At 51.0% G+C, this 12,272-nt stretch overlaps 1 protein-coding gene across 1 annotated transcript in view; it reads left to right on the top strand.

Moving 5' to 3' along the window:
- Nucleotides 1-12,272, top strand: part of ipo4 (importin 4) — a 197,093-nt gene that overhangs the window by 100,648 nt on the left and 84,173 nt on the right. Inside the window, exons 14-17 of the mRNA XM_078204800.1 lie at nucleotides 3-132; nucleotides 6,350-6,463; nucleotides 8,122-8,235; nucleotides 10,753-10,876. Of these exons, the coding sequence (XP_078060926.1) occupies nucleotides 3-132; nucleotides 6,350-6,463; nucleotides 8,122-8,235; nucleotides 10,753-10,876 (482 nt within the window). The remainder of the gene's footprint in view (nucleotides 1-2; nucleotides 133-6,349; nucleotides 6,464-8,121; nucleotides 8,236-10,752; nucleotides 10,877-12,272) is intronic.

Raw genomic sequence — 12,272 nt, 5'->3', positions numbered from 1 at the left:
AGCCCGATATTAGCAAATATTCTGACGAGATCATGCCGCTTCTCCTGAACTACCTGGGAACAATCGACAACTCGAAGGGTGGCCATCTCACCAAGGCTTATTACGCGCTGGAGAACTTTGTGGAGAATCTGGGTAAGGTCACACATGATACGTTTTGACCGGGCCCCCGTTTGAAAATCCGCAGGAACTTTTGGTCACCTTTGCATAAGTCGGAAAACAAGTTTTCGGCTTTTCCCCACTGCCAACTTCAGGCTCAAAGCAAATAGTTGGCTTTCTTTGAACTGAACATTGCAACTTCTGTGTGGATCGTATAAGAACTAGGAGCAGGAGTGGGCTATCTGGCCCCTCGAGCCTGCACCGCCATTCAATAAGATGAGACCATAAGTCATAGGAGCAGAATGAGGCCACTCGGCCCATCGAGTCTGCTCCACCATTCAATCATGGCTGATATTTTTCTCATCCCCATTCTCCTGCCTTTTCCCCATAACCCCTGATCCCCTTATTAATCAAGAACCTATCTATCTCTGTCTTAAGGACACTCAATGACCCGGCCTCCACAGCCTTCTGCGGCAAAGAGTTCCACACATTCACCACTCTCTGGCTGAAGAAATTCCTCCTCATCTCTGTTTTAAAGGATCGTCCCTTTAGCCTGAAGTTGTGCCCTCTGATTCTAGTTTTTCCTACCAGTGGAAACATCCTCTCCACGTCCACTCTATCCAGGCTTCGCAGTATCCTGTAAGTTTCAATAAGATCCCCCCTCATCCTTCTAAACTCCAACGAGTACAGACCCAGAGTCCTCAACTGTTCCTCATACGGGATGGAAAACAAAGAACAAATAGAATTGAAGCACAGGTCCTTTGGCCCTCACGAGAACATAAGAACTAGGAGCAGGAGTGGGCCATCTGGCCCCTCGAGCCTGCTCCGCCATTCAATAAGATCATGGCTGATCTTTTCGTGGACTCAGCTCCACTTCCCCGCCCGCTCACCATAACCCTTACTCCCTTTCCTGTTCAAAAATCTATCTACCCTTGCCTTAAAAACATTCAACAAGGTAGCCTCAACTGCTTCACTGGGCAGGGAATTCCACAGATTTACAACCCTGTTGTCGCGACATTGAGTTTGGATGTGATGTTGGTAAAGATTGTAAATTGTAAAAATTATAGAGGGGGGAAAAAAACATGGTGTGGTCCCGTTAAGAGCTGGTGTTTTGTTTGAGCTTGAAGGCTTAAAATGCAAAGTACATCCAGAGTCCCAGCTGAGACATTTGTACCAAAATGTCAAGCAGTAGTCTTGACAAGGGCGGCACGGTAGCACAGTGGTTAGCACTGCTGCTTCATAGCTCCAGGGACCTGGGTTCGATTCCCGGCTTGGGTCACTGTCTGTGTGGAGTTTGCACATTCTCCTCGTGTCTGCGTGGGTTTCCTCCGGGTGCTCCGGTTTCCTCCCACAGTCCAAAGATGTGTGGGTTAGGTCGATTGGCCATGCTAAAATTTCCCTTAATGTCCTGGGATGCGTAGGTTAGAGGGATTAGTGGGTAAATATGTAGGGATATGGGGTAGGGCCTGGGTGGGATTGTGGTCGGTGCAGACTCGATGGGCCGAATGGCCTCTTTCTGTACTGTAGGGTTTCTATGATTTCTATGATTTATTCTATGACAAGGCAACCTGCTTTTTAAAAAAATTTAGCCCAATCAATTTAATTTTGGATGGCACAGTGGTTAGCACTGCTGCCTCACAGCGCCAGGGACCTGGGTTCGATTCCCGGCTCGGGTCACTGTCTGTGCGGAGTCTGCACGTTCTCCCTGTGTCTGCGTGGGTTTCCTCCGGGTGCTCCGGTTTCCTACCACAGTCTGAGAGACGTGCTGGTCAGGCGATTTGGTCATGCAAAATTGCCCCTAGTCAGAGGGATTAGTGGGGTGAATAGGGTAAATAAGGGAATTTCACAGTAACTTCATTGCAGTGTTAATGTAAGCCTTACTTGTGACGAATAAATTAACTTTAATTTGAGATATTTGGGATGATGGGGATGAGGGTTAGGTGGGATTGTTGTCAGTGCAGACTCAATGGGCCGAAAGGCCTCTTTCTGCACTGTTGGGTTTGTGAAGCAGGCACTCAGCTACCAGGAACCTATAAAATTTGAATTTGATGGTGCTGATAACATCAGACCGATCCTCTTAATAGGTCATCACAGGTTTAAAAGCGAGAGCCGGGAGAGAGAGAGCAACTGCCACCTTGCAAGCCTCGAGAGGGAGCGGGCAGCTCCCAGCTCTGCCAGCTTCAGATATCTCTTCAGAGAACACACCATCTAAACGGGCAAAAGGTCCCAAATCAGAAAGAACTTGTCGACAGAGAAACTCCGAAAGCCACAAAATCTGGTTGTATTTTGAGAATGACTGAATTCCATTATTTTTTGGTTCATGAATGAGCTTTGTATTTTTTTGAACAGCATCCCATTAGAATCTTATTTTGTTCGGTGCGTTACTTGTTTAGTTAAAGCTTCCGGTTAGTTAAAGAAATAAATTATTCAGTGTTGATGTTAAAATGAGTCGGGTATTTCAGTTCGTTAACCGCTGAGCCCCATTGAAGGACAGTTCACACTGTCCCACACTCTTAACAGATTACGAGGCGTGGTGTTTCTCTTTGGGGGATTTGGCATTACTTCTCAAAGGGGGGGGGGGTGCCAGTCTCCGCATCGTAACAAATACGTACACACCGGCAACAGTAAAGAATGCTGCCCAACTCTCCCAACTCTGTGGAAGATGGGAAAGCACTACACATCAAGCAGCGCAGGCTAAAATTTCTAATTCAGATTTATTTTGCGATAAATTTATGTGGAGGTCAGAACTGGCCTTTCAAAGTGCCGTTAACATGGAGAGAAGTCCCGGTGACAGTGCTATCTTCCTGAATTAGCCAGCTCTGTGGGACAGTCCTCGACTAATTCCACTCTTACCTTCTCAAACACAGCCACGACATTTCCAGCAATGGCTTCTCTTTCTAAAAGCGCACAAGTGTCTTTAGATTCCACATCCCCCCCACTCCCTTCACAGGCCCCTTTCTCTTGAGTGAGATGATCTGCGGACGTCAGACTGTACCCTTGCCTCAAACCTTGGCTCCCTGGCCACCGATCCCATCCCTTTTCCTAGCTTCTCCTTCAGACAGAATACATCTGTTCACCATCACGGTCCTTTTTTATTATTCGTTCATGGGATGTGGGCGTTGCTGGTTGTTACCCATATCTGAGGGCAGTTGAGAGTCAACCACATTGTTGTGGCTCTGGAGTCACATATAGGCCAGACCGTGTAAGGATGGCAGATTTCCTTCCCTAAAGGAATGGCCAGCATGGTGGGCGCCGCAATAGCACAGTGGTTAGCACTGCTGCTTCACAGCGCCAGGGACCCGTGTTCGATTCTGACTTGGGTCACTGTCTATGCGGGATAAGAACATAAGAAATAGGAGCAGGAGTAGGCCATCTAGCCCCTCGAGCCTGCCCCGCCATTCAATAAGATCATGGCTGATCTGATAGTGGGTTCAGTTCCACTTACCCGCCCGCTCCCCATAACCCTTAATTCCCTTATTGATCAGAAATCTATCTACCCGTGACTTAAACATATTTAACAAGGTAGCCTCCACTGCTTCAATGGGCAGAGAATTCCAGAGATTCACTACCCTCTGAGAGAAGAAGTTCCTCCTCAACTCTGTCCTAAACTGACTCCCCCCTTATTTTGAGGCTGTGTCCTCTAGTTCTTGTTTCCTTTCTAAGTGGAAAGAATCTCTCTGCCTCTACCCTATCCAGCCCCTTCATTATCTTATATGTCTCTATAAGATCTCCCCTCAGCCTACTAAACTCCAACGAGTACACGCCCAATCTACTCAATCTCTCCTCATAAGCTACACCCCTCATCTCTGGTATCAACCTGGTGAACCTTCTCTGTACTCCCTCCAAGTCCAATATATCCTTCCGCAAATAAGGGGACCAAAATTGCACACAGTACTCCAGTTGCGGCCTCACCAGTACCTTGTACAGTTGCAGCAAGACCTCCCTGCTTTTATACTCCATCCCCTTCGCGATAAAGGCCAACATTCCATCTGCACAGAATCTGCACCTTCTCCCCGTGTCCACGTGGGTTTCCTCCGGGTGCTCCGGTTTTCTCCCACAGTCCGAAAGATGTGCTGGTTAGGGTGCTGAATTCTCTCTGTGTACGCGAACAGGCACTGGAGCGTGCTGACTTGGCGATTTTCACAGTAACTCCATTGCAGTGTTAATGTAAGCCTACTTGTGACAATAAATAAAATAAATGGACATGAGTGAACCAGATGGGTTTTGACAACAATCGACTATGGTTTCATGGTCATCGATAGACTTCTAATTCCAGATTTCTTTTCTTGTTAAATTCAAATTGCTGTGGCGGGATTCGAACCCGGGTCCCCGGAACGTGACCTGGGTCTCTGGATTGCTAGTCCACTGATGACACCACTAAGCCACTGCCTCTCCTAAGCTGGACGGCAGATCCCATTAGCTTTGTAACGTCAACTGTCTCCGCCCCACCTCACTTCCCACTCGGCTGAAGACTTGTGTGTGCTCTTTACACTCCCAAAGCCTCATGGAGCCCGATTCTCATCACTCCGACAGCCAGTAACACTTCTACCCCTTAATCACTCATTCACTGACCCGAAACCTAACATAGTCCGTGCTCCAGATGTGGCCTGATTGGAGATTTAACAGGTGGTTATTGCTCCAGATGTGGCCTGGGTGCACGCAATCCTTACTCACCGAAAGGCATAGATAGGGTGAACGGTGGGAAGCTTTTTTCCCAGGTCGGTGATGACGTTCACGAGGGGTCATAGGTTCAAGGTGAAGGGGGGGAGGTTTAACACGGATATCAGAAGGACATATTTTACGCAGAGGGTGGTGGGGGCCTGGAATGCGCTGCCGGGCAAGGTGGTGGAGGCGGACACACTGGGAACGTTGAAGACTTATCTAGACAGCCATATGAACGGAGTGGGAATGGAGGGATACAAAAGAATGGTCTAGTTTGGACCAGGGAGCGGCGTGGGCTTGGAGGGCCGAAGGGCCTGTTCCTGTGCTGTATTGTTCTTTGTTGACTGGAGATTTAACAGATGGTCGGTGCTCCAGATGTTTTAATGGATGATCAGTGCTCCAGATGTTTTAACGGATGATCAGTGCTCCAGATGTTTTAACGGATGATCAGTGCTCCAGATGTTTTAACGGATGATCAGTGCTCCAGATGTTTTAACGGATGATCAGTGCTCCAGATGTTTTAACGGATGATCAGTGCTCCAGATGTTTTAATGGATGTTCGGTGCTCCAGATGTTTTAATGGATGTTCGGTGCTCTGGATTTGACCTGACCGGAGATTTTGACAGATGGTCGGAGCTCCGGATGTGACTTGAGCAGAGATTTGAGGATGATGGGTGCTGTGGATGTGACCTGAGCAGAGATTTGAGGATGATGGGTGCTGTGGGTGTGACCTGAGCAGAGATTTGAGGGTGATGGGTGCTGTGGATGTGACCTGAGCAGAGATTTGAGGATGATGGGTGCTGTGGGTGTGACCTGAGCAGAGATTTGAGGATGATGGGTGCTGTGGATGTGACCTGAGCAGAGATTTGAGGATGATGGGTGCTGTGGGTGTGACCTGAGCAGAGATTTGAGGATGATGGGTGCTGTGGACGTGACCTGAGCAGAGATTTGAGGATGATGGGTGCTCCGGATGTGACTTGAGCAGAGATTTGAGGATGATGGGTGCTGTGGATGTGACTTGAGCAGAGATTTGAGGATGATGGGTGCTGTGGACGTGACCTGAGCAGTGATTTGAGGATGATGGGTGCTCCGGATGTGACTTGAGCAGAGATTTGAGGGTGATGGGTGCTGTGGATGTGACTTGAGCAGAGATTTGAGGATGATGGGTGCTGTGGATGTGACCTGAGCAGAGATTTGAGGATGATGGGTGCTGTGGACGTGACCTGAGCAGTGATTTGAGGATGATGGGTGCTGTGGATGTGACCTGAGCAGAGATTTGAGGGTGATGGGTGCTGTGGACGTGACCTGAGCAGAGATTTGAGGGTGATGGGTGCTGTGGGTGTGACCTGAGCAGAGATTTGAGGGTGATGGGTGCTGTGGACGTGACCTGAGCAGAGATTTGAGGGTGATGGGTGCTGTGGGTGTGACCTGAGCAGAGATTTGAGGGTGATGGGTGCTGTGGACGTGACCTGAGCAGAGATTTGAGGGTGATGGGTGCTGTGGACGTGACCTGAGCAGAGATTTGAGGGTGATGGGTGCTGTGGACGTGACCTGAGCAGAGATTGAACTGCCTTTTTGTTTTGTTGTACAGGGAAGAAGATTGAGCCGTACCTGCCCACGCTGATGGACAGGATGCTGACGGCACTGTGCTCGTCCAGTAGTAACCGCGAGAAGGAGCTGGCCGTCAGCGCAATCGGTGCGATCGGTGAGTAAGGATTGCGTGCACCCAGGTCCAAACAGCCCTTGACCAGATCACAAAGCCCAGCGGGAGGCCACTTGGCCCGTGGAGTCTGTGGCGGCTCTTTCAAAGAGCTGTCCGAATAATCCTCTCCGCTGGCTCTTGCCTTGTAGCCCTGTTGCTAGTATGTTCCGATCAAGCATTTATCTGATTTCCTTTTGAGCGTTACTGTTGGAATGTCTCCCGCTTCCTTTCGTATAGCCTGTTCCAGATTACAACAACTCGCTGCCTCCAACGATGGCCTCCACCATCCCGCCTCAGGGTTATACGTCAATCACCTTCAATCTGGTTACTGTCCCTCACCACTCAGAACACTTTACTCTTTACTCTAGGGGCAGCACGGTGGCACAGTGATTAGCACGACTGCCTCCGTGCCACCATGCCGCTCAGGATGCTGGCTGGGATGGAACATTTAAGTTATGAAGAGAGGTTGGGTCGGCTTGGGTTATTACTGTGGGAGCAGAGAAGACGGAGAGTGACCTGATTACGAGATCACAGGATTATGAAGGGCATGGACAGGGTGGACAGGGAGCAGCTGTTCCTCTCAGCTGAAAGTTAATTATTGTCACATGTATTGGGATACAGTGAAAAGTATTGTTTCTTGCATGCAAACAGACAAAGCATACCGTTCATAGAGAAGGAAAGGAGAGAGTGCAGATTGGAGTGTTACAGTCATCGCTAGATTTTGATTTGTTTTATTATTGTTACATGTATTAACATAGTGAAAAGTATTGTTTCTTGCGCGCTATACAGACAAAGCATACCGTTCATAGAGAAGGAAAGGAGAGGGTGCAGAATGTAGTGTTACAGTCATAGCTAGGGTGTAGAGAAAGATCAACTTAATGTGAGGTAGGTCCATTCAAAAGTCTGACAGCAGCAGCAGGGAAGAAGCTGTTCTTGAGTCGGTCGGTACGTGACCTCAGACCTTTGTATCTTTTTCCCCGATGGAAGAAGGCGGAAGAGAGAATGTCCGGGGCGCGTGGGGTCCTTAATTATGCCGGTTGCTTTTCCGAGGCATTGGAGTTTGCACAGTCTCCCCGTGTCTGCGTAGATTTCCTCCCACAGACCAAAAGATGTGCGCATTAGGTGGATTGGCCATGCTAAATTGCCCCTTAGTGTCCAAAGATGTGCAGGTTAGGTGGATTGGCCAAGCTAAATTGTCCCGAGTGACAGGAGGTTAGTAGGGTAAATATGTGGGGTTACGGGGATAGGGCCTGGGTGGGATTGTGGTTGATACAAACTCGATGGGCCAAATGGCCTCCTTCTGCACTATCGGGATTCTAAGATTCTATAAAGGGTCAGTCACAAGGGGACATCGGTTCAAGATGAGGGGTGGAAGATTTATGGGGGAATTGAGGCAAATCTTTTTACCCAGAGGGTGGCGAGGGTCTGGAATGCGCTGCCTGGGAGGGTGGTGGAAGTGGGACGCCTCACATCCGTACAGAAGTACCCAGATCAGTACTTGGCACGTCGTAACGTTCAGGGTTGTGGGCTGGTAAATTGGAGTCGGGTGGGAGTTCGGGTGTTTCTCTCATGTCAGTGCAGACTCGATGGGCCGAAGGGGCTGTGTGATTCGATGCTTCCGCTAACACCTTGCCGATTTGTTCCCCTCTGAAATGCCTCAGCGAGCGCTGCCAAGGAGGCCCTACTCCCGTACTTCGAAGCAGTGATCGTGCAGCTGAAAGGATACTTGGTGAACACGAGTGAGGAGCTCCGTCAGGTTCAGATCCAGTCACTAGGTGAGGCTTGGCTTCGCTTGGTGCTGGGGGAGCGCCAGTGGGAGGAGGGGGTGTGAGAATATGGTTCATGGTGGGTCACCGAGCTGTACACACTACAGAAATATGAACCACTCGATTCAGGGCCATCGCTGAGGAAATGTTGCTCTGTCAGAGGGTCAGTGCTGAGGGAGTGTCGCACTGTCTGGGTGTCAGTGCTGAGGGAGCGCCGCACTGTGGGAGGGTCAGTGCTGAGGGAGCGCCGCACTGTGGGAGGGTCAGTGCTGAGGGAGCGCCGCACTGTGGGAGGGACAGTGCTGAGGGAGCGCCGCACTGTGGGAGGGTCAGTGCTGAGGGAGCGCCGCACTGTGGGAGGGTCAGTGCTGAGGGAGCGCCGCACTGTGGGAGGGTCAGTGCTGAGGGAGCGCCACACTGTGGGAGGGTCAGTGCTGAGCGAGCGCCGCACTGTGGGAGGGTCAGTGCTGAGGGAGCGCCGCACTGTCGGGGTGTCAGTGCTGAGGGAGCGCCGCACTGTGGGGAGGGTCAGTGCTGAGGGAGCGCCGCACTGTGGGAGGGTCGGTGCTGAGGGAGCGCCGCACTGTGGGAGGGTCAGTGCTGAGGGAGCGCCGCACTGTGGGAGGGACAGTGCTGAGGGAGCGCCGCACTGTGGGAGGCTCAGTGCTGAGGGAGCGCCGCACTGTGGGAGGCTCAGTGCTGAGGGAGCGCCGCACTGTGGGAGGGTCAGTGCTGAGGGAGCGCCGCACTGTGGGAGGGTCGGTGCTGAGGGAGCGCCGCACTGTGGGAGGGTCGGTGCTGAGGGAGCGCCGCACTGTGGGAGGGTCAGTGCTGAGGGAGCGCCGCACTGTGGGAGGGACAGTGCTGAGGGAGCGCCGCACTGTGGGAGGCTCAGTGCTGAGGGAGCGCCGCACTGTGGGAGGCTCAGTGCTGAGGGAGCGCCGCACTGTGGGAGGGTCAGTGCTGAGGGAGCGCCGCACTGTGGGAGGGTCAGTGCTGAGGGAGCGCCGCACTGTCGGGGTGTCAGTGCTGAGGGAGCGCCGCACTGTGGGGAGGGTCAGTGCTGAGGGAGCGCCGCACTGTGGGAGGGTCAGTGCTGAGGGAGCGCCGCACTGTGGGAGGGTCGGTGCTGAGGGAGCGCCGCACTGTGGGAGGGTCAGTGCTGAGGGAGCGCCGCACTGTGGGAGGGTCAGTGCTGAGGGAGCGCCGCACTGTGGGAGGGTCAGTGCTGAGGGAGCGCTGAGAGAGTAATCTTCAGGGATGAGACATTAAGCTTTGGCCCATTTTGCCCCATATGGTGTTGATGTCCTTCCTGGGATTCTGGGGCAAAATATTTCCACCTTAATTCACATCAGTTTTTTAATGTGAAATTGTCTGGTCGTTTCTATCGTGGTTTGGATGCTCTGTGTAATTTGACCACCAACTTCCCCTCTGTAATGGGGGCTTCTTCACGCAGAGAGTGGTGGGAGTGTGGAATGAGCTGCCGGATAAAGTGGTAAATGCGGGGTCACTTTTTAACATTTAAAAAAAACTTGGACGGGTTCATGGATGAGAGGGGTGTGGAGGGATATGGTCCAAGTGCAGGTCAGTGGGACTAGGCATAAAATGGTTCGGCACAGACAAGAAGGGCCAAAAGGCCTGTTTCTGAGCTGTAATTTTCTAGGGTTCTATGGCTCTATCTATGTACTTCAAATTTACTTTATTGACTGCGCAAAGTTACGAGGCCACGAAAGACATCTTATAAATGCAGCTCCTTTCCAATGTTCCACTGAACTCTTGTTGGAGCTGTCTTTGTGCTTCCTTCGATGCACAGAACCCAGAGTTAACTGCACTGCAGCTTTCAAATTCAATTGTATCACGGTAGAGGGAGCTTTACTCTGTATCTAACCCCGTGCTGTACCTGTCCTGGGAGTGTTTGATGGGGACAGTGTAGAGGGAGCTTTACTCTGTATCTAACCCCGTGCTGTACCTGTCCTGGGAGTGTTTGATGGGGACAGTGTAGAGGGAGCTTTACTCTGTATCTAATCCCGTGCTGTATCTGTCCTGGGAGTGTTTGATGGGGGACAGTGTAGAGGGAGCTTTACTCTGTATCTAATCCCGTGCTGTACCTGTCCTGGGAGTGTTTGATGGGGGACAGTGTAGAGGGAGCTTTACTCTGTATCTAACCCCGTGCTGTACCTGTCCTGGGAGTGTTTGATGGGGGCAGTGTGGAGGGAGCTTTACTCTGTATCTAACCCCGTGCTGTACCTGTCCTGGGAGTGTTTGATGGGGGCAGTGTGGAGGGAGCTTTACTCTGTATCTAACCCCGTGCTGTACCTGTCCTGGGAGTGTTTGATGGGGGACAGTGTGGAGGGAGCTTTACTCTGTATGTTACTATCTCTGTGCCTGCCTTGTAGGAATGCATGGGACGTGATGAGTGCGGAACATAATTGCCTTTATTTTTTAAATTGTTATTTGAAAGACATGCTTGAATGTAAATGTGAGAGACGGGATTGAAAAGGTTTTCACGGTTATTCCCAATGACAGAAACCTTGGGAGTGCTTGCTCGAACGATTGGGAAAGATGTCTTCCTGCCACTTTCCGAGGAATGCTGCCAACTTGGTCTGAATCTCATTGACCACGTAGATGACCCTGATTTGCGAAGATGCACGTAAGTCTTTCCTGTGGCCGTCAGCACCAATTTCAGGATAGTTCGCCTCCCCTCTGAGTTTCCCAGCGCAAGCTCGTTGCTCCTTCCACTTCCCTATTCGCGCCCGCCTCTGTCTCTCCCTTATCCCTTCGGCTGCTGAACTCCTCGCCTGTGTTTAAAGTTTATTTATCAGTGTTGCAAGTAGATTTACATTAACACTGCAATGAAGTTACTGTGAAAATCCCCTAGTCGCCACACTCCGGCGCCTGTTCGGGTAACACTGAGGGAGAATTTAGCACGGACAATGCACCCTAACTAGCACGTCTCTCAGACTGTGGGAGGAAACTGGAGGAAACCCACTCAGACACGGGGTGAACATGGAGACTCCGCACAGACAGTGGCCTTGGGGGCAGCACAGTGGTTAGCACTGCTGCCTCTCAGTGCCAGGGACCCGGGTTCGATTCCCGGCTTGGGTCACTGTCTGCACGTTCTCCCCGTGTCTACGTGGGTTTCCTCCGGGTGCTCCGGTTTCCTCCCACAGTCCGAAAGACGTGCTGGTTAGGGTGCATTGGGCCGAACAGGCGCCGGACTGTGGCGACGAGGGGAATTTCACAGTAACTTCATTGCAGTGTTAATGTAAGCCTTACTTGTGACTAATAAATAAACTTTAAATCTCCACCCCCTGGTTGATGACTCCTCTACTGAGGTGAAAAGTTTATTCTTAACTACCATATCTATCTCATTCTGTCCCTCATAATTTTTAACCCCTCGATCAGGTCCCCCTTCAGCCTTCTCTGCTCTAAGGAACACAACAGTTTAAACTTTTAAAGTTTATTTTATTAGTGTCACAAGTAGGCTTACATTAACACTGCAATGAAGTTAGTGTGAAAATACCCCTGTCGCCACACTCTGGCGCCTGTTCGGGTTACACTGGGGGAGAATTTAGCACGGCCCAATGCACCTGACCAGCACGTCTTTCAGACTGTGGGAGGAAACTGGAGCACCCGGAGGAAACCCATGTAGACACGGGGAGAACGTGCAGACTCCGCACTCGCACCAAGTCCCGATTGCCCGTCATCCTTGTGGACTGGCTCCCAGTTTTCATCCGTGTCTCCAAGGTCCTCCTGCCTCAACCCTCCCTATCTCTGTAATCTTCTCCAACTCCACATCCCTTTTTTATTTGCACCCCTCCAATCAAATGCCAAGGCCCTACACTTGGGAATTCCCTTCCGAAACCTCTTTGCTGCGTCCTCTTTCTTTCTTATCCTCTTTTATACTCTACCTCTTCAACCGAGTCCTTGGTCAGCTGCTCTGATTTCTCCTCATGTCTCAATGCCAAATCTTCTACCCGTTAAATGCCTGGGAGAGTGTGACTATGTTACATAAGAACTAGGAGTGGGCCACCTGGCCCCTCGAG

Source organism: Mustelus asterias, unplaced genomic scaffold, assembly GCF_964213995.1.
Source record: "Mustelus asterias unplaced genomic scaffold, sMusAst1.hap1.1 HAP1_SCAFFOLD_453, whole genome shotgun sequence".
In the NCBI taxonomy this organism is placed as follows: domain Eukaryota; kingdom Metazoa; phylum Chordata; class Chondrichthyes; order Carcharhiniformes; family Triakidae; genus Mustelus; species Mustelus asterias.
This window is presented reverse-complemented; position numbering and strand designations above follow the sequence as displayed.